At 49.9% G+C, this 22,109-nt stretch overlaps 1 protein-coding gene across 1 annotated transcript in view; it reads right to left on the bottom strand.

Moving 5' to 3' along the window:
• Positions 1–22,109, bottom strand: part of Phc2 (polyhomeotic homolog 2) — a 46,612-nt gene that overhangs the window by 5,451 nt on the left and 19,052 nt on the right. Inside the window, exons 7-11 of the mRNA XM_051171016.1 lie at positions 20,509–20,897; positions 20,079–20,244; positions 2,631–2,833; positions 1,096–1,225; positions 307–421 (exon numbers count right to left, since the gene is read on the bottom strand). Of these exons, the coding sequence (XP_051026973.1) occupies positions 307–421; positions 1,096–1,225; positions 2,631–2,833; positions 20,079–20,244; positions 20,509–20,897 (1,003 nt within the window). The remainder of the gene's footprint in view (positions 1–306; positions 422–1,095; positions 1,226–2,630; positions 2,834–20,078; positions 20,245–20,508; positions 20,898–22,109) is intronic.

The following is a 22,109-nucleotide window of genomic DNA, read 5'->3' as shown; positions in this document are numbered from 1 at the left end:
ACAGCTCTACCCTAAGTGTATGGCAGCTGCCTTTGGGGCCCAGATAATAGGCTGCTTTCTTTGCTTGGACAGCAAAGCTTCTTCTCACACACTCCAGGGAGAGGAGGCTCTTCTGGCTTCCCAGGCCCAGTGCACTCACCTGATGCACTTGTATACAGTGCCTTAACTAGGCAGGCCAGGGAGCCCATAGGGTGCATGAGCCTCACCTGCAGCATCCAAGGCAGGTGATTACTTGAAGGAGGACACAAGGTACAATCCTAGGGACGTGAAAGGGGCTGGCACAGTAGGGGGGCTCAGGCCACTCACCTCTTTGCACAAGCCATGGAACAGAAGCGCTTGGAACGCTTGAACTTGTAGGCAAAGTCCACCCGTCCACAGAGCTCGCACTTGAGCTTGAGGGGAGTACCCTCCTCTTTGGATTCTGTAAAATATGGAAACGGCTGAATGTGGGGGAGAGACTGTGACAGGTAGACAGCCACAGGTGCTCCCTGTCCTGCCTCTTCATGTCACTGGGATATAACGCCCAGTGGCATCCATTTAGAAAATGGCAGCCTTTGCCACTCATTGTGAAGGGACTAGGTCTCCCACTGGAGTTCCTCAAGAGTGTTGGTGATGGGTCTTGCCAACTGTGAGCCCGGGGTACAGCAGACTTGGGCAAAGCTAGCATCCTTCCCATGACTATGAAAAGAGCAGTGGGCTCAGACAAGCTAAGAATAGTCCTTGCCTGGCCACAGCTATGCCTTAGATCCATCCCACCTCAAAGGCAGCCTGCCTCTTGAGGCAGCGACAAGGCGCACATGCCTGCCTGGTGCTGTCCTTACCCTCACTTCTAGAGCCCAGCAACGGCCCCCACAGGAAGTGACGTTCTGAAGGCATGTGGTTGTGTTGCTGGAGAGGCAGGGGATGAGGCTCTTATTCCTCCTGTCCCTGTTCTACAGGGACAGAAGCTGAGCAGGTGCTGGTGAAATGTTCACTGGGAAGAAATGTTTCTTGGTCCCCACTCAGAGTTCCTCCACAGACACAAGAAAGGGGAACTGTGAGGCCCACCCTTCTGCCTATCCCAGAAGACCTGAGCCCCACAACTGTGGCACGTACCTTGCAGGTAGGGCTCCTCCATCTCTGAGTCAGTAGTGGTGGTGTGATCCTGCTGTGGAAGCTTCTCAGGCAGGAACCCCTGTGCATACTTCTTCTTGAGATTCCCCACCAGCAGGGACGAGCGTCCCACCTAGAGGACAGGTGACATAGAGGCCACAAGGATTAGATCCTAGACTCCTTGCTCTGCAGCCTTATTATATACAGGAACAACGGAGCCAGGCAGATATCAACCCCTCCCCATTCTCCCGCATGCCATCGTCCAAGGGTGGCCCATTCAAGTCTCTGTTCTGCTGTTCGGTTCCCAAAGCAAGAAACGGTGGGCACCTCCATATGGGGACAACTCAAGAAGTCAGGGGTATTCTCTGCCTAGGTGTGTCCAAGGGACGCAGATCACATTTCCCTCACCACTCATTTGGTCAGGTATCAGACCGTGTGTTTAGAGGGTACCAGGAGGGGTAGGGCTAAGTGTGAGAGTGTATTACAAGAAACTTAGCACCCCTGATTTCATATTGTTCTCTATCTGACCACAGCCAAGCCAGAGGGAAGGCAGTCACAGGGCACAACTAACTCTAGCCAGAGGACACGCCCCGTGGCGGCAGCCTTCATGGTGGCTTTGCTCCGTGGCTCCTTGTTTTGTTTGGTTAATGTGGTGGCCAGCTTGCATAGTATGTGGCTCTAGAATGGTGTGAGCTGCCCCTCTGTCTGCCTACACTGTGCAGTCTAAGATGACTCCAGTATTTCTTCAGAGGCAAGAGGAGGGCCAGACTGGGTTTTAGAGGGGCCAGGGACCAGAGCTAGCTCCTTATACGGTAAGCTGCTCCTAGGAGATCGGCCCTTGGCCTTGGCCAACCTCCAGAGGAGAGGCCACAAATGTGCCTGTCTGTTGGCAGTTCAGAAAGTGGTTTGCCCAGTGCAGGAATCAAGCTTAGTCTTCTGGTGACTTATCCCAAGCATGACCAACAGGCAGATGGTCCCTGGGAGGACTGGGTTCCCAATACACACAAGCCTCCTGAGCTGCGCCTTTTCTGAAGGCCCCTTCATCTGACTCACTCCCTTCTCAAGGCTCTGCTCCCAGAGAGCATTGCTCAGGCTGCACTCCCATGCCACCATCGTGATTTCCCACACAGCTTGGGAACAGGTTCCTTTTGCTAACTGGCTGAAATTTTACTGTTCAGATTTTGGCACTGAAATTCAATAAAGTATAATTTTTTCCAAAGTCCACTGTCTTTCATGAAGTACCCCAAGGGGAACTAAGTCCCTCTACTCAAGGGGTCACAGGTCACCAGTCAGGGAAATGCACAAACTTCTAACCAGAGGGTCTTGCCAATTATTCTTGAACATAAAGTCATTCTGAACTCTGGAGAAACTCAATCCTAGAGAAATTATTCCGACATTTGCAGGATGGGGGAAATGAGCAAGGGTAGAACTGATCACATTTTCAGAAAATTTACATGGAATTGTAAAAATATTCTAGTACACATCCAAAATATACTTAAATAAAAAAATAAAAAGAGGGGAAAAGAAGTAGTCCGTACCGGGAAAGGCTCCGCCCCCTCCTGGATCACAAACCCTTCGATAACATGCGTCAGGATTTGGGGTTTCACAATGGCCTGTGGTGGTTTATTCTCACCATTCTGGGGGGCAGTGCCGGCGATGCTGGAGGCAGAGTTTCCGTTCCCTGAGGTCATGCCGGGGCTGCTGAGGTCGGTCAGTGCATGAACAATGCCCTGCCCTGTCTCTGTACGAGAGGGGGGAGAGAGAGAGAGAGAGAGAGGGAGAGAGAGAGAGAGAGAGAGAGAGAGAGGATGAGAACACGGATGAACATGAGAAGCAGAACAGAGGCCAGCGTGGAGATGGACAGCTAGAGCCTCCAGCGCACACCCAGGCCACAGGGCCAGGTGGGCAGCCCTACCTTCTACAGCCTATTACAAGGATGGCGCCTACGTGGGCATACCACGCAGTGCGAGTGCTTTCAGCTTTGCAGTGATTTGGCTTTGCAGCTAGCAGGGTTTCTTAAGCAGCTACTCAAGATCTATCCAGGCTGAACAGGCCAGAATTCTGCCCCTGAGGAGGTAAGACCTTGGCCAGTACTAGGGTTAGACAGCAACACTCAGCTTACAGAGAGCTCCAAATGTGACTAAGACAGTTAGCGCCAAACCAAGAAGCTCTTCTACATGGTATAACAGAAAGGCTTGGTGGACCAAGGTTAAAACACTCATGGTATAACAGAGCAGCTGGGCAGACAGAGGTTAAAGCAACCTTCTATGGGGCTCCTTGGAGAGTCAGATTTTAATAGCACTCTGAAACTGATGCCCAGGAAATTGGGGGACTGAAACACCAGCAGGCACTATCCTTTGGAGGCCACAGGGTTATTTTCTTTCTCCAATGTTGAAGATATTGGCGCAGCAGCCATTTCTCTCTGCTCAGAGTGCACGATATACTCCACCTAGCCCTCTGCAGGTCGTAGAGCTGCTCCCATCTCTCTGCAGACAACCTTGCTAACATCTCCTCTGGAAACAACACAATGCTCCCGAGAGTGGGATGGGCGCCCCCACAGCCCTCAGGCTGAGCTTCCTTTCCCTTTTGCCAGCATCTCTGGAGTGATGTGCCTCACTGCTGCGGGTACAAGGCTTCAACACCCCAATTTTAGAGACCTCTCCCCAAGCTCCTCCCCAAGCTTGTTCTGTCACCAAGTGCTCAATGAGCTGAGGAGGTACCTTTAACCAGGAACTTCCTAAAAGAGAAAAGTGGAAAAGCTGTTTCTTTATAGCAACAAGCCTATTAGTATTAAGTATAAACAAGTAGTGTGATAAAATTAAAAACAGTATTAAAATAATAAAACAAAAAATAATTGGTAATTGTTGTACAACAGTTCCTATGAAAACATTATTTTTTAATAAGGACCCAAAATATTCCCAGGAAATGGGAATTCATGGTGTCTAATCATGCACACAAGGAAATAAAAACAAATGTTTTTAGTGACAATTTCTAACCGGGCTCCAGCAGATCTCTGACCTCTGCTCTATTTTCTTACAGCAGTCCTGATCCACACAACCAGGACCAACCTTTCATAATGAAAGTATAGGCTATGACCTCCTTTGGTCTCTATTCCTATAGGACCCAACAACAGACTGAAGAGCCAAACAGAAGCCACCTAAGAGAGCTGACTGGTAAGGGGTTTAAAAAACAAAACTCCTGGGGGCTGGAAAGATGGCTCAGTGGTTAAGAGCAATGACTGCTCTATCAGAGGACCTGGGTTCAATTCCCAGCAACCGCATGGCAGCTCACAACATCTATAACTCTAAGATCTGGCACTCTCATAGACATAAATGTGTGAAGCAGGCAAAACACCAACACATATAAATAAAAATAAATTATAAAAAAACAAACTGCTGGGGCTGCTGAGATGGCTCAGTGGGTGCCCTTGTTGGACAAGCCGTATGACCTGAGTCTGAAGCCTAGAACCTATGGTGGAAAGAGAAAACAAGCTCTGAAAACTGTCATCTGACCTCGACATCTGCATTTTAATATGTATATGTAATTAATTAGTTTGATCTAAAACCGTATCAACAAGTTATAAAAAATTCTTGAAATGTTTATGTTAATGTGAGATAAATTTTAATAGCTTTGGCTTTTTTGTAGAAAACTAGATACAGTCCCATATTTCTTTCTTTCTTTTTTTTTTTCTTTGTTTTGTTGTTGTTTGGATTTTTGAGATAAGGTTTTCATATTCAGCCCTGACTGTCCTGGAACCCAGGCCCAGGCTGGCCTCGAACTCACAGAGATCTGCCTGCTTCTGCCTCCTGAATGCTGGGATTAAAGATGTGTGGCACTACCCCGGCTGGAAATTCTCCTGTTTGGAATTAGTCTTTTTAATCAGTAAAAGTGTTCAGAAACTGAAAAACAAATTTGCAACTAGGATGGTGCTAACAACACAAGCAATCAAACTGTTTCTCTTTTAAAGTCTGTGTTTATTCAATTTTCCCTTGCTTTTGTTCTCTAATATTTTAAGTATATATAGGTATATAGATTTTATTTAAAATGATTGATAAGTGTTGTTCAAATACAAAGCTTACAAGAAAAGCTGAACGCTACATTTAGATGAAGGCTGTTTTCCTCCTAATTAAAGCCCAGAGAAACAGTCCCTGAGGATCCCAACACCCTGTGGATCACAAAAAGCTCAAGTCAGCTGACCTGGTACCCAGTCTCTTACCAATGCTCGAACGCTCTACGGTGCTCCCTGCCCAGAGACTCCCAGCATTTGTCTGTCTGAAGGCTAGTGACAGAGGAACTAACTCTGAGGTAGACTGCTGCTACCTTGGGGAGTACAACTACAAAGTTCTTCTTTATAATGAGTCCAAATCTGACTTCCTGCTAGTTTCTGCCCACTAACTCTGGTTATGCTCCTTAAGATCAGAGCCAGAGTCTAAGCGGATGAATATACTGATCAAACAGGCTTGGACAGAGCTTAGGGCCTGTCTCCATCAGGGAGTGGATTATGCCACGTCCTGGCCCTCACATATAGCTTGTTTGATGGGATATAAAATAAAGATGTCAGGACCTACCTTAATGACCACCAAGTGTGTACCTCAGAGAGGGAGTTTTGGTTCATTATCTGTCTCTCCGTCTAGACAAGGGTCTCACCACGTTGCTCAGGCCAGCCTTAATCTTGAGATCTTACTGTCTTAGCCATGCTGTCTCCCAGCCTCCGAGCGCTGGGATCACAGCTGTGTACTGCCTCACCTGGCTACTGTGTGCCTTTGAACCCACAGTCCTGCCTGAGAGCAGAGGCTGCAGGAAGTGAGTAGTTTACAGTGCCACTGGTATGTGCTATGGAATTAACTGGAAGGAATCCACTTTCCTTACCATTCTGGGATCACAGCTGCCGACCATCGGTCACTGATGTTCATCCCTAAGCTGCTCCTGATACCTTGCCCCTTTTGTGGACTCTTTGTAGCCCTGCTCAACTGCAGTGTCCCCTGCTCCTATCCCTTCCTTACTGTCTTAGACCTGTGACCATCCATGGACCCTGTGAGACTGAGGAGGGCGCTCTCCCAGGTACTCGCCAGCTCAGGTTACAAAAAGGACCCTGAAATCTTTAGTCTTTTTTTTTGTTTTTTTTTTTTAAGATCTTATGACAAAAGACAAATAATGTTCTTCACATGGATACAGACGTTTCTAGTCTCCATCATAACCCTGGGACAGATTACAAGAGACAGAATCCCAGGGGCAGAGGAGGGTATTCTGTGAACAGCAAAGGTTTACAGCTGTCTGGCTTTGCCACCATTGCAAAGGCCTACAGTTCATCACCTGCTTTAGTAACAAAGAGTTTGGGCTATTTCTGGAATGACCGAACAGTCGCACCCCCTGCCATGCTCAGCACATGGAGATTAATTTAATCTGCTTCTCACTCTCCCAGACTGCTTTGCAGCCTGTTGGGGGAAAGCCGCTTTGACAGTGAAACTTGCAGGAACCCGCCCTGCTAGCCCTAGGCAAAGAAAAGAGACAAAGAAACCCTGTGTTTGGAGTTCAGTTCCTCTGTGCTCTCCACCAATGCCCTTGGCTGGAAGCTCTGCCAGGGGGATTCCCACAGGTCTCAGATGCCTTCCTACAGTTAGCACCTCAACAGTGGGGGCACCCCTCTAGTTCCAGGAGCTGGAGGGGAAAACAGGCCAAGCTCTACTGTGAAGAAACAGGCTGGAACTGTCTTTAAGTTGCCCACAAACCGGCCAGCAGTATGTGCCAGTCTCGCTAAGTACATGATCAGCAACTAGGCTGCTTCTCATTGCTGACCTCATTGCCAGCTCTAGCAGAACAGCTCCTGTGCAAGAAGCAAGTAGAAATGTCTACCCAGGGGTCTCTGTCTATGCTACTGTTCTGAAGCCATCCTCTTCAGGACTAGTCACTTCTGATAACTAAGGCAGGGGCTGTGACCCTGTCACCCCTGCCCCCAGGGCCTAACCCAATGTCCAAAATATGATACATGCCTAAGGCCTACTAAATTGCACTGAATTCTAATATAGATAATAAAAATAAATAGTAAACTCAGTGTTCGTTATCACCATAAAGAATATAGGTCTCCTTGGTACTACAAAGACATCTGCCAAAGACAAGATTAAAAAAAGACTCTCTGAAGTTGTGACAAAGAGTGGCCAGCTGGTGTCTACTGTAGAAGTGGCATTTCTGTGGACCTGCCTATAAATGATAGCTGCTTTTCTTTAGTCTACTCTCTCTGTCACTGTAGAGGACTGCCTCAGCACAGGAGGGCTAGGGCATCAAGTTAGGTCCAGAAATTTGGCAAGGTAGGATGACCTTTAGAGGCAGGCAGAGGCAGGAAGGCATGTAGAAAGACACTTTCCAGCCAGCGTGAGAGAGATCAGGCTGGTCCAGCCTTGAAAAGCCTGGCCAGTTCAGAATCAGGTTTTCCTATGTACATGACGTGCAGAGAGAGAGAGAGAGAGAGAGAGAGAGAGAGAGAGACAGACCTGAGGTTGACACTAGATGTCAAGGCTGGCTACAGTATGAGAACAAGGTGATGGAATTCACTAAGAATTTAAGGAAACTGTAACTGGGAACAGCTCAACAAACAGCAGCACCAGGCCAACTACAGCAGGACCTGCTGCAGCCCCAGCACTGCAGTCATGCCCTGGCTTCTGCTCAGCCTGTTCTGGGGAACATGGGTGAAACACCGGCAAACTGACGCCTGCTGACCTCCTTTCCAGGAGACAGCAGGAGCCGCAGCTGGTTCCAGCAGCAGGTCACCTTACAGAGAGGGAAGCTGAAGGCAGAGGGGGCTAGGCTTGTGGAAAGGCCTGGGGCCACCCTTCAAAATCTCCTGAGTTATATCCCAACCCCCCCCCCCGAGAAATTAGTGGCACTGTGAAAGCAAGGGAGGGGTCCCTTCCCAGGGGTGCGCTGGAGTCCCATCTAGGCATCCCATAAAGAGATTCGGAGGGAGAACACTTTAAAATGCAAGTGTGGCTCTGCCCATTCAGATCTTGCTGTGACTCAGCTGCTCTGCTCAGGTAAGCAGACCCTTTTCAGCCTTTAATGACTCCCTTAGTGACCCAGGTATATGGGAGGGAAGGAGACTAGATCCAGTTGAAAGGGTGGAGCCTAAGGCCTTAGTTTTTCAGAGGAGGCAACTAGCTTTCAGGATTAGGGGATTTGGGCTTGTCTGTGAGTTTGTTTACAGAGAGGTCTAATGGAAGTGGGAAGACCCATTCTGAATATGGGCTGGCATCATTCCATGAGCTGGGGCCCAAGCAAAATTAAAAAGGAGAAAGTGAATTTAATACCAAATTCAGCTCTCTGTTTCCTGAGTGTGGGCACAACTCAGGCAGCGGCTTCAAGCTCCTACCACTATGCCTAATGCACTATGGTGGACAGCAAGCTTCAAATGCGAGCCAAATGCAGCCTTCTTTCCTTAGCTTGCTTTTGCCTAAGCATTCTGCCACAGCAACAAGATGAGTAGTGAATACATCCCGGTCATGAAACAAAGCTGGCCACAGCAGCCTGGTTCATTCCCCTGGGGTGGGCTGCCAAAGTGGAGCAGCCACGGTGGGGAGGGCTGTGCTTTGACTGGCTGGGAACAGCATGGGGACACTTGAGGGAGGTGGCAGGAAACATAAACTCCATCTCAGGACCAGGAAGCTGAGGCACCATGTGTGGTCTGGGACATTAGGGTTGGGAAGTGGCAATGAGCTAGGTGACTGACTCCCAGATGGGAGTCTTGGACTAATAAGAAAAGGAGCGTGGTTAATCAGGACCCAGGAGCCATGACTTCAGAAGGGAAGTGGCACACGCCTCTCAATGGGCCTAGCACACCATTATTTAAGGCCATGTTTCCCACACTTAAGAGTTTAGGATGAGTCATTTCTCCCACCAATTTTTACACTAAATTTAGATGATGACCACATGTGCATCTCCCATGCAGACCACACAAATTTCAGGTGTGCTCTTTAGAATCCAAACAAGAGTGAATGCCATTTGGAAGACGGTATCTTCTAGGGCACACTTCAAAGGAGCTCTTAGTGGTGAGAAAATTGCAGGCTCCTTCCCACACTGGGCCCTGTAACCCTTTCCATTCTTCTAAGGACAGGGCTGGGAGACAGAAGACCTGTTGCCGGAGGCTACAAGCTATGGCTCTGGCACCTGCCAGCCCCTCGGAGCACCTCCCTCAGCTGGGCCAGCTACAGCTGCTTTGAACCTCTCCAGAGGAGGGAAGCAGCAACAGCGACAGAGGGCTCCTTTGGCCACTCGGCCTAGCACAGCAGAGAGCTTTAACAGGCACAGAGGCGAGACTCTGGATCATAAGCCAGGTCTCTGCAGAGGAGGGAGCTGGCCAGCAGAATGGGAAAGCAGCTGAGCCAGGTGACCTTAAGCCAGCCTGAGTGTCACTCTGGGATGACCTCACTGAGGCTAGGTTAGCAGGCCAGGAGGGTAGACAAGCTTCTCGGCATTCTGGGTAAAAGCTGAATCTCTCTGTCTACAGCCTTGGCTGGAGGGCCAAACCCTCCTTCCCAGCAGCCATTACTACTACATACAGCTGACTTTCATGCCAGCTCTCAGGATTGAGGCAGAGGGGCCCATAGGACTCACCCCACAGCACAGGCTAGAGTGCAGAAGCTGAGTTGTAAACAGCTGGATGCCTTCCAAGCTGTCACCCAGAGCCAGGAGGGAAGCAATGAATGCAGGCAGCAGCCACCCTTCACCACACAACTGAGGACAAGGGAGCAGTGGGAGATTTCCACCCAGAGCCCCGATCTGCTTCCTAGCTCTCAGGCTGAGGGCCATAATGGCTGAGGTCAGATGTAAGAGGCTGCCGTAGCGGTGGGATCAGCTTCTATAGGATCACAATATGACTTCCAACAGGCCAGGACACCAGAAATGCTGGCTGGTCCTGGCTGCAGAGGCAAGGCAAAGTTCTGCTTAACACTGACAATGGCTGACCATCACAGGATGGTGCTCAAGGGCTCCCAGCTTGTCTCCACCACAGTGATCTGGCAGAGACTAGGACTGAGAGGCTCTACAGAGGTATCCCAAGTCCCAGGAGATCAGGGTGGCAGGGCGGAAATAATGCTGGCCTGGGTCAGCTCAGAGCTCCTTCGAGCCCCATCTGTGGTGACTTCAGGCATACAGTCTTTACTGAATCTCAGTTTCTCTATATTTAAGAACCAAAAATTACTATAATTTGAAGTTTATGGAAAATCCTGGTTTTGAGTAAATGGAGAAGCAGAAAGACACTAGGCTTAAATCCTATCCTGTGGTGCCAGCAGGCAGATCTAAGTCTCAGTCTCCTCAACTGTGATGTGAGTGCTAGTACCTGTTGTGCCTGTTGAGAGAAAATTAAGTAATTTCATGAAGCACAACACTCCACAGTGGCCCTGACCTCACTCTCACTGAGTATGACCTCACCCTGTCCCTGAGGCCAGCCTGAGGCCTTCTTTCTGTTCCCCCATGCTCTGTCTGCTAAGGCTTTACCCTGTGTCTTGCCTTTGCACACTTGCGGTCAGTCTTCAGGAAGTGTCACTATTTATCTCTGCTTTGACATGACTGCAACCTGCTCTTCAGGCTAAGCCACGCCAATGCACCATCACTAAGACTCAATCCAAAGACCAAGAAGACAGACGCCATATTCCTTTTCTATGTCTAAGATCACCAGCAAACACTGCAGAAGAAACCCAGAGACCAAAGGAAGATCTTCTGAGTCAAGGCAAAGGAAGAACCCTACCTAGGAACGCAAGGGTTGGGGCGGAACTTACAAAGCCAGGGGTGGTTTTGCCTGTGAAATAAAATCAGTTAAAATGCTAAAAATAAACTCATGGGAGAAAGATTTTTAAACTTCCATGTATAAAAAAAAATCTAGAAATATTTAGTGAATGTACTAATTACCTTCAGGCTGCTAATACGGAAAGATCATCATGCCCCAGCCAGGCCAACCTCATTATTTTGGCTAGTAACTGTAGGATCAGCCAAGGTAACACATGGCAGCCAAGGTCAGAATGCAGGAGGTGGCACCCAGCCTCAGCTGTCCTCCCCACATCACGGTCCAGATTAAACTCTTCACAAGTCAATTCTGATGGTGTCTCTCCGAAACTATTCTCTTTAGTGTATGTTTAACCATATGACAGAGGGGATAGGCATGTGGGCTGTGGGACAGAACTCTGGTGGTCAGGCTTGGCAGAGCCACTTGTACCTTTTAAAATAAATTTATTTATTTATTTTCACTACCATCTAAGCTTTCAATCATCTACTTACTGAGTACTGATAACTGGATGACTGGAGAAATGGAACAAATCCACTTTTTAAAAAAAATGCATTTGCTTCACATTAGTTTTAGAGTGTCGCGTGCTTTGTTTGTTCCACATGTCCGTACAGCTATGCAGCTCTGGGCCACATAAGGATGGGTTCAAGTGTTCTGACAAGATGACTAACTAGCGGTGCAGCCAGGGCTGTGAAAATAAGCCTCAGCAGTCATCAACTTTTGTATTCTCGCCGAGGGTTCCACCATGACATCAGGCCTGGTCTGCTGGGGAGGGTTTGGTTGTAACGTGGCGTTGAACAGTCATCTTTTCTTAATAGAGATGAGAACACATTTACTGCTAAGTATGCTTTAAGGAAAGCTGCGACAGGAAGCTGGGCCTCTCCAGCGTCTGGCTTCCTCTCAGAACACTGGCAAGCAGCAACTGCTTCTTTAGCAAATGGACAAACAGTGTTGTCTGGGGCCTCTGAACACTGGACACACACAGACAGGGGAGACATGCCCCCTTTCACTAAACACGATGGAGCGGGGTATGAAGGGCCAGCACAGTGTTATAATGAATCCCAGAGTGAGACTTTATTATTTAAATTATGTTGTTTCTGACTATACTCCTATTTTCAAAGCTAATCATTCTGGGGAGACCACTCAGTCTGTAAAGTGCTTGTTCCACAAGTTCGGATTCCCAGTACTCATTACAGGGCCAAGCATGGTGGCACAGGTTCAGTGAGAGACTGTGCCAAAAAATAAGGAGTGTGATAAAAGGAAGGCATCCACACACATGAACTATTCTATATTGTGTACATCTTGGCTAGCTGTGCAACACCACATGTGGGGAGCTAAAGAGGCGGATCGCTTCACCAGCAACAAGCGCTTTTGCAGAGGACCCAGATTTGGCTCCTAGCACCTACATGGCAACTCACAATTGTCTGTAACTCCAGTTCCATTGATCTGATGGCCTTTTCTAGCTTCTTATGAGTACCAGGCACACATGTGGAGCACATGCTAACATTCAGGCAAACCAGTCATACACAGAAAATGGAATCTAAAATTTTCCTTAAAATAGCTCATTTCTTGATTATGTCAGGTAGATTCCATTTTGTTACTGAGTGGAGAGAAAACCTACAATTAATAGGAATATTGTCTTAGGCAAAGACTATTTTCCCAACAATTCCTCAAGCATCTAGAATATCAAGTAGAATTAAAAATAGTTTGCCTCTGACCAGCTTTACAAATACCAAACCAGCATTCTGATGTAGCTAGGCACTCAAAATAAAAAATTTAAATGTTAATTCTTAAAATGAAACCTACATCTATTTAATGTGTAGATTAAATTTATTGTAAGTGGCACTTTTTTTAAAAACAAAAAACATGCTACAGGGCTTTTCAAATGGTGACTCATGCTGTAGTTTGTACCATGCCAACACCAACAGTTAAATCATAAATCTGTGTGCTTTCAGGGTACCTTGAGGGGAGGCCAGCTCTGAATCACTCAATCACTGGTGAGAGGTTCCTGTCACTAACACAGAGGCCCAGCTGGGTGCTTGGAGCACCTTGCAATCCCACACAGGGAAGAAGCCTCACACCAGCCTTTGCTTCAAGATGGTCTTAAAGGTTAGAAAGGGCACCACTTTTGAGACTTTTCCCAAGCACGGCAAACGACCATTTTAGATGACACCTTACTCTCATTTATGAAAGAATTCTTTCTGTGTGTGTGTGTGTGTGTGGGGATGCCTGGGGACTAAGACCCCAGCTGGAAAGGCTTCCGTACAAACGGCTCACTCAAGAAGAGACAAGCCTGTGCTCCTCTCACCCTCCTGTTCCCGAGGCGTTCCTGTTCATTTTGGCTGGAAGCACTGACAGGGTACAGTAGGCTAGCTTTAGTGGGCGAGAGGGCAGGCCTAGAAGGTCCACGCCGCCATCTACCTCTACATCACAACAGGAGAAGTTTTGATATAAGTTATTCCACGGCGACACTCCCTAGCACAGGCAAAACCTTCGGATCTTACTCAGTAGTTGTTTCCTCCGTGTGTTTTTCCCTAAGAGACAACCTCAGGAATGGAAGAGCAAGAGAGTCTATAAAGCTACAAACAAGAGTGATTCAAATTTTAAGCTCATCTCGCTCCTCTATCCTTCTCCAATTTATTCCTTCTGCCTCCAAAAAATCAGAACTAAAAGATCCAAAGCATGTGAGACAGGAAATGAGTAAGGCAGGAAAGAGGATGTGGGCTGAAAAAGAGTGGATTCTGGGGCTGAGCCAGAGCAAACAGGCAGCACAGGTCAGAGCTGGGGGAAGGGGTCTCGTGGCAGAAAAGCCAGTCTCAGGGTCAATCAGTTTAGATTAAAGTCAATGGCAGGCTGTGAACAAAACGCCTCCCTCAAAGGTGGTCCTCCATAGGTGGGTGGGGAGCACACAGAGAACCGCCTGAAGACCTGCGGCCAGAAAACTGTTTCTGCTGCAGAAGGAAGGGGTTGGAGTTTTCCTCTTCACTGTTAGGGAAGGAAACAGTACGTAGGAAGCCCACTTGGCAGAGGTAAACCAAAAACTAAGTCAGGGCACAGGAGTGAGTGCAAAAGGCCTAAGGCTATGGGTTCTGTTCCCAGAGCCATAAACAAACACCCAGCAAAGTGCAAAGAGCTAGAAGGCAGCTACAGGGTAAAAAACAAACAAACAAACAAACAAACAAAAAACCCCAGCATTCAATAATGCCATGGCCACACTCATAAAGAACAGTTACAGGGAGGGGAGGAGGGAGGAAAACAAGAGGTATCCCTGAGCCCCCTTAGCCCACAGCATTGCCAACCAAGAAACTACCCGCTCTCAGGTTTAAAGCTTTTGCGGGGGGGTGGGGTGGGGTGAGGAGGGCATCTGTTCTCCATGGTATATAAAGACAAGCCTGGAAACATCTTGGGTGAGCAGGGAAGCAGAACTCACATGACAGTGCCAGGAGAGCAGGTGCCAAAAGAGCACCACTCCCCATCTGCCGGACCCTCGGTGGAGCACACCACCCTTGAGCAGAAGCCAAACCCCCCCACCTCACAGGGGCTGGCACTGAGAGGAGCAGACACGAACGGGGGGGGGGGGGACGACTAGCTGGTGGACAAAAGTCTGAAGGTTTCCAAACAAACTGGATGTTAGGGGCTCTCTTATTAAACTGTCTGTGGGGCCCAACGGTGCTTTACATAAAGCAGGAGCAGCCCAGAGCTGCTCAGCTGTACGTACGGCTGTGAGAAGGCCCGAGAGAAAAACTCTGGCGATGCCGAGTACTATGTTGATAAACTACTTTCTATTTCCCAGGCAAAATGATAGGACTTCCTATATACCCTTGGTGACCCAACAGGCAGTGCCACAGGTCTGCCGCTCTGTGTGGGAATAAAAGGTGGGGAGAATGGGAAAGGTAGGTGTGTAGGTGTGTGTATGTGTGTGTGTGTGTCTGTGTCTGTGCGCGCGCGCGCGCGTGCAGAAATCCTAGAACAAGGAACAATTCTCTTGCTTCATTAGCCTGTAATGTTCACACTGACCTAGAAATCCTAGCAGTTCTAACATTTGGGTTGACTCAGGAGGGGTTAGGAAAATCCCAGGTGAATGATAATTGGATTATCCAGTAAAGCCCCAGGGCCAAATGGCTGGAAAAGGCCAGGACAGTGGGGTCCGGCGCAGTGAAAGTGAGGTTGCTTTATAAACCCGAAATTGAAAGCTCAGGTTGGCACTGAGGTTGCAATGGTTTCAATTGGGGCCATCCTAGGAAAATTGCGGACACACAGAGGATTTAGGTCGGCAGTTCACTTCCCAAGAGCTCCTCAGGGCCTAATATGCTAATGGAGGATTAAGGATCAAGGATGGGAAAAGTCTGTGGAGAAAGCTGTCATTGATTTGTAAAGCAGGAAGGTAGGGCAGGAAGGTAGTCTGACTGGGTCTGGCGGGGGAAGGAAAGTTGACGCGGGAGGGTCTCACTGGCACAAACTAGCACCCGACGCGGGAATCGGGGCTTAGGCGCTCTGGTGGCAACTTCACGGGTTCGCATCCTGGCCGCGCACTTTACCTGCCTCTCTCTGGACGTCAACTTAAAACAGACGCTCACAGATTCCGGATTTAACGTAAAGCGCCCACAGATGCAGCATACCTTCGTTTGGCACGGGAGGGCGAGAAAGCGCTCTTCTAGAAATGGATGAGGACAGGCACAAAACAGCTTGTCCTTTCCCATCAATACAAGTCCCCGCGGGGCCGTGGGGTCGGGAGGCCCCGAGCCGGAGAAGTGGCGGCTCGGGCCCTCCCCGGAGGCCGAGGGCGGCGGCGCGGCCCACAGGCCTCCGCGAGGCCCAGGGCGGCGCCCGTTCCTGGCACCGCGCGATCCCTCCCCGCGGCAGCACTGACCTGTCCGGGGCCCGGCCGGGCCTGACCGGGCGGGGCCTACGCAGCCCCTCGGCCCGGCGCCGCCTGGAGCGGGGGCCCGGGCGGGCCGCGTCCTCCGCGCCGGGAGCCTCCGAGCCGGGGCCCGGGGCTGCCGCGGCGCATCCGACCGCAGGGCCCGGCGGCCTGGACAAAGGGAGCGGGGCGCGGGCCGGGCTGGTGAGCGGGCGACGGCCGGGCAGCGGCGAGCGCTCGAGAGCAGCGGCGCCCCGGAGACAATGCGGCGCGTCCGGGCCGGCTCCCGGGCCGCCTCCGCCGGGGCGGGGCGAGGGCGGGGCAAGGCGGTGCGGGGCGGGGCGGCGGCCGACGCGGGCCGCGCGCTTCCTTTGTGCGCCCGAGCCCCGCCCCGCGTCCTCCGGAAGGCTCGAAGGCGCCCGACGCGGGGCCCCTAGAGACCCGTGGCCTGTGACCCCCGCCCCGGTGGCTCACTGTGGGGTCTCGGAGGCGAGTCTTAATGATTGAGGGTTAGTGTGTGTCCGGGCGAAGTGCACGCACCCTCTCCCCTATTGTCCGCAATAACCCTCCAACTGGTCATTATCCTCCCCACTGAGAGCGAGGATCAGAGGTGAAGTAATGACCAAAGGGACCCAGCCCTACCTCCATAAAAGGCGTAATCCCTACCGCCAGGTTTAATGTGAAGGTTAACTGATTTACAAATTGCCTGAAGTGCCTGGTGCACAGTGGGAGCTCAATAAATGTTAGTTTTCTTCCCCAAACACACTTCTACCTTGAACTGTCCTGGCGAGGGTCCTACATGAAGTCAGCAGGCTAGGAGCGCTGAAGATACGCAGACATCAGAGGGGCCCCATCCTCAAACAGTAGCCGCTGGCTGGACACAATGCCTCCACTCCTGACTTCTCTCTAGTCTCGGCGGATTCATTCCTCTACCACGCCATCTTTTCCTCTGCTCCAACTGCACTTTGTTCGTGTCTATTTCCTGCAAGCTAACTTCTCTCCCTCTCTCCCATCTCTCCCCTTTCCCTTTATTTTCCATACTTTAGAACTTTCTTTGCAGTAGAATTCACATTTCTCTTTATCGATTACATTTGGTTTTAAAAAACGAAAATGACAAGGGACGGAACACTCAACTTCTGTCTGGCACACGCTGCCCTCCACCTTAACTTCCACTGTCCTGCAAGAAGTGTTCTGTCAGCCGGGGCATGGGGTCACACGCCTTTAATCCCAGCACTCGGGAGGCAGAGGCAGGTGGATCACTGTGTGTTCGAAGCCAGCCTGGTCTACAAAGTGAGTCTAGGGCAGCCAAGGCTACACAGAGAAACAAAACAAACAACAAACAAAGAAATACTGTTTCTTACCTCATTAGCCTAAGTCCTACCCATCCTTCAAGGTTTAAAGACCAGCAGCAGACAAACTTCTAAAAGGGGCCACAGAGGAAATACCTCAGGCCTTGTAAGCCATATGCTCTGTGTCCCAGCTGCTCCAGCCTACAGCTGCAGCTGAGAGCTGCCATAATGACTACTTGAGTGAGTGTGGCTGTGCTTCCACTGAGCTTCACGGTGAGCGCTGACATCTGAATTTCATGTATTTTCACACATCACGAAACAGTGTTATTTTGATCATTTACCTTTGTTATTAACTCGTGGGTCTGTACAAACACTGGCAAGGGAATCGATGTAGCCTGGGGGGCGGCTATGGTTTACCAACCCCTGCTTTACAGTGATGCCACTTCTGCTCTGAAATCTAGCTTGCTGATCTCTACTTGGCAGTAACATTTCCCTCTGTGACTTGGAAAGCACCCACCTGAGAGCCTCTTGTGGCACTTATCAAATTGTTCCTTTGACTGTATTCCCCTGTGTGCATCTTTCCCAGCTGACACTAAGCTTCCTGATGGTGGGGACCAGTCCTTATATCTTTGGGCCTTTCCATCCATCCTACAGTGTTTTGAGCCTGAGTGGGCATCCAAACATACATAGCCCACGCAGCCGCTAAGGCTTGGGTGCCTGGCAATTGCGTCCACTGTACAAAGCCGATTTCTCTTGGAAGATGGGCCCCTCAAGAACAGGAAGCTGTGCTATGCTTATTGCCTTGCTTGCATTTCAGAGAACTTTGAGAGCCTTGTGGGCCAAACAGCAAAAGGAAGGCAAATGCCATCTGACTTAGGAGATTTTGTTGTTTGGTTTTTTTTTTGTTTTTTGTTTTTTGTTTTGAGACAGGGTCTCTTTGTGTTAGCTTTGGCTGTCCTGGACTCACTTAGACCAGGCTGGCCTTGAACTCACAGTGATCGCCTGCCTCTGCCTCCCGAGTGCTGGGATTAAAGGTGTGCACCACCATGCCTGGCGATTTAGGGGATTTTGGATAATTGTACTTGAACAGAAAGTGTTGGTCACCAGCGTTCTGGGGACACTGCATGGACCCTCAAGCACATCCTAGCTGCACATGCATCAGCAAGTTGGTAAAGGAGGGCATGTTTTGGAAAGAATGGTCCCCCTTCCCCTGTAACTCACCGCAGTTACACTCTGCAGAGGAGTTAGCATAAGGAGTGACAGAATTCACACACAAGTGATTCCTGTTCCACCATCTCAGTTTCCTCATCTTTAAAGGGGGGATAATAAAGTTCTCCATCCCTGAGGGCCATGACCAGGATTCTGAGAAGAAATCTATGTAAAGCCTGGCAGAGAATGTTCAAGGATAGCTTTATGAACAATTATTAGTCTCTGGAACTATGGACTTAGTCCACACAAGACCACCGAACAGACGTAAGTAACTGCTTTGGTTCAAAAGACAAATGGTAGAATACACCTAGCCTGATGGAGACAAGAGCTTTTGATATTTGGAATCAATGAGTTTGATTTGGAGAGCTGTGCTTTAAGAGAATCAATGAAAAGTCAGATCATAGGTAAGGAAGCATGACAGGAAAGATGGGAATGCGGGTCTTGCCATGTCACGGGAGGTCGGGGGAGTCAATGAAATCTCAGGGTTTTAGACACTCCCTGCCCCAGTCAGGACAAGTTTCTGGAAACACTGTGAGATGGACTCTTAAATTTGTAAGACAGGATCACAAGCAATGATGCTAAGTTCCAGAATAGCAGGTGCTGGCACAATTACAAGAGGAATTTTCTAAGCCAGGTGGTGGTGGCGCATGCCTTTAATCCTGGCACTTGGGAGGCAGAGGCAGGAGGATCTCTGTGGAGGCCAGCCTGGTCTACAGAGAAAGACCAGGAAAGCCAAGGCTACACAGAGAAACACTGTCTTGAAAAACAAAACAAAACAACAAAACAAACAACAACAACAACAAACCCACGCCCCCCCCCAAAAAAAGAAAAAATGAGGAATTTTCTGAATGGGCTGCTCCCCTCTCCCACCTCCCTTTCTTCAGGCTTGTGGACGGATCCCAGGGTCTCATGAGTCTCACACATGCCTGGCAAATGTTCTACCACAGAGCCAGCCCCAGGCCTACTATTCAGTAATCTTTCTCCTTGCAAGCCTGCAAAAAGAGAACAGAGGACCCCTTCCCATTTTTTCATTTTCTAGTGTCCTTTGTCCATTTTCTTTCTCTCTCTTTTCCCTTGATCACCTCCTCTCTCCTTGTAAGACCCCATTTAATGTTTCCTACCATTTTCTTTTTCATTCCAGAGTATTCCATTGCCAAGCCTCTTGCCCTTCCCACTCCGACTCTCAGTGCACACTTAGCAGTAAGGCTGGAGCTGTCAGCAAGCAGCCCTTGGCTCAGGAACGGCCGTGAGATCTAGGCCAAGATCACTGCGCAGACTGGCAGAGAGGAAGGGCAGCAAATGGAGTGCTACAGAGGGCGGAGGTACCACTGTGACTCTCCCACCAGGAAGGAGTGCTCCAGCCGAGTGTCCTGAAGGCCAAGGCCCTGGGAAGTCCACTTGTCACTCAGAGAGACAGATGGAGACTCCAGAGATGAGCATAGTTCGTTCCCTCAAAGATGCTCTCTGTGAGCTGAGCTCACTCTGTGTCCCCTTCTGCCTCTCTCAGAGGCATTTCCCTTCTCCTGGAGACTCTGTGGTCCTCTGGCTATAATTAGTCCCTCTGTCACCTCCTCTATCGGCTTGGCCCACATATATGCAGCATTCAAAACCAAGAACAAAAGAGCCGCGGAGCCCCACTCTTCTTCTTTCTCCTCTGACTCTCTTGCTTTTCTAGCTTTGGTGTCATCTGTCATGGTCCCTGGCCCATGCCCTCACTCCCCCTCTGTCTCCAGCTACCCAGCCACTGTGCTGCTCCATTAGGGTTATGGTAGTTTACCTCTCCTCCTAGATGCCAAGAGAAGGGTGTCAGGACGTGGCGGAGGAGGCCAATCCCCTCCCTTCTCCCAACACTTCATACCGTGAGCTGGGCACTGCTGGATGTTGGGACTCTTGGGTACAGGCAGGACACCAGGCATGGCAGTGATGATGGCTTGCTGGTGTGTGGACGGGCCTGGCTGTGTCCCAGGTGCACTCTTCTCCCCTGGCGTCACTTCCTTCCAGTCATCCGGAGCACACTGCTGCGGCTGTCAGGAAGCAGGACAGAGATGAGTCTCGTGAATCGCCTCCGCGCTCTTGGACACTACTCTGGTTTCTGCGGAGCTTGGGGCAAAGATGTAAAGAGTCAGTCATGTCTAAGACAAAGGGAGCCCTCTCTTCTCCCTGGGGGAATATTCAGAGAGAACCTCCACATTTAGCCTACGTTGAACTAGCCGGAGTCAGGACTGCAGGACTGTCTGAGCTATGGGCCCTCCCCACTGTTCCCTGTGCCTTGATATCAGCCTACTTACCACAGGAGAAGCAGGCTGCAGTTGTAAGATCACAGCTGAAGTGTGCTGGAACCTTCGCTGAGGGACATGGGACGCACTCTCAGGATGTCCATTCTGAGCTCCAGTGTCGGGTGTGGGAAGGTGGCACTGCTGACTGCTTCCTGGCTTGTGTGGATGGGCACTAGGGCACTGGGGTGGCAAGGCAGGTGTCCCTGGGCCTAGAGGCATGGAATGGTCTTCTGGGATGGACTGTAGGGCCAGGTTTGGGGAGACTGGGGCAAGCTGGGGTTGGGACTGGACTTGGAGTGCAGGCCGTGGTGGCTGTGGCTGCTGCTGTGCCACAAACTGGGGCGGTGGGTGCTTCGATGGTGGCTGTGGGAGGAGCTGGTGGGGCTGCAGTTGAGCAAAAGCTGCAGAGAGAAAAGCCAGATTATACAGTATGGCCAACTTCATCTGCCATGACCCTTTTACACACAAGTACAGTTTTTCAGAGTCTCCTACTTTCCTTCCTATTATCTTGTGCACGGAGACTAGCCTGGCCAGTGCCAGAGCCTGGAAGTCTCTTTGCTTTTGCTTTTGATCTTTCCAAAAGAGGAACCGCACCTTAGCAACTACCGTGTCCCCTGTACTCAGAACTCAACCCGGTGCCCAACAGTGCATGGTATAAGTAAATTAGTTTATTGTCATGACTCAGAGTTCCCATATGTTGCCAGTTTTCTTCCTTCCATTTTAACCAGGCTGGCTTTTTGAGGTAAGGATCTGGTGAGTGCGTGTGCCTGCGTTTGTGCGTGTGCGTGTGTGTGTGCACGCGCGCAGATACATGTGCATATGTGTATCCACGTGTGCCGAGGCAGAAGTCCAAGACAGATGTTTTCGTTGATCACTCTCCACCTTATTGTTTTTGAAACAGGGTCTCTCACTGTAACTAGAGGTCATCAGTTTGGCTAGGGCGGCAGGTCAGTGAGACCCAGGGGTCTGCCTGTCTCCATTCCCTTAAGGCTGAGTTTTGGAAACTCCAGTGCTCTTTTTTTTTTTTTTAAGGATGCTGGGATCTAAAATCAGGTCCTCATGTTTGCACGGCAGACACTTTACTGACTGAGCCATCTACCCCACCCCAGGACTCTTTTATTTTTTTAGTAGCCCCTGTTGTGTTTTTAGTGTCTGCCTTTCTGCCAGGAAATCCAGCTCAGAGTGCAAATCCTCCACTTGAAGAGCATCCAGGCCAGCTCAGAATACGAGCAGGTCAGTTGGATATGTTCTACTTAGATGCCACAGCTGGAGAACCGAATAAGTAGGTGTGTCAGGCACAGCTGAACACTCACATCCAGTCTTGCACAACCACATAAGGACAGACAGATTGTGGGGGCAAGCTAACACTTACAAAGAGTCCCAAGACTCTGCAACCACAAAGGTTTCAAACTGGGGGGCCGGGGGGTAGCATCCTTTCTTCACGTTTGCCCCTTTACACACAAGTTTCTAACTGTCATCACAGCCCCATATGGAATCCCAAGCAGGTTGCCAACAGAAACAGAAAAGAAGCAAGAGGTACCAGGAAGCGCAGGTGATGTGGCCCTCAGGGCTGGCCCCTACGGTCAGGGATGGGGAGGATACAGCTGGCACAG

Source organism: Acomys russatus, chromosome 29 (genome assembly GCF_903995435.1).
Source record: "Acomys russatus chromosome 29, mAcoRus1.1, whole genome shotgun sequence".
NCBI classification, from domain to species: domain Eukaryota; kingdom Metazoa; phylum Chordata; class Mammalia; order Rodentia; family Muridae; genus Acomys; species Acomys russatus.
The sequence above is the reverse complement of the archived record's forward strand: the minus strand, read 5'-3'. Positions and strand labels throughout refer to the sequence as shown.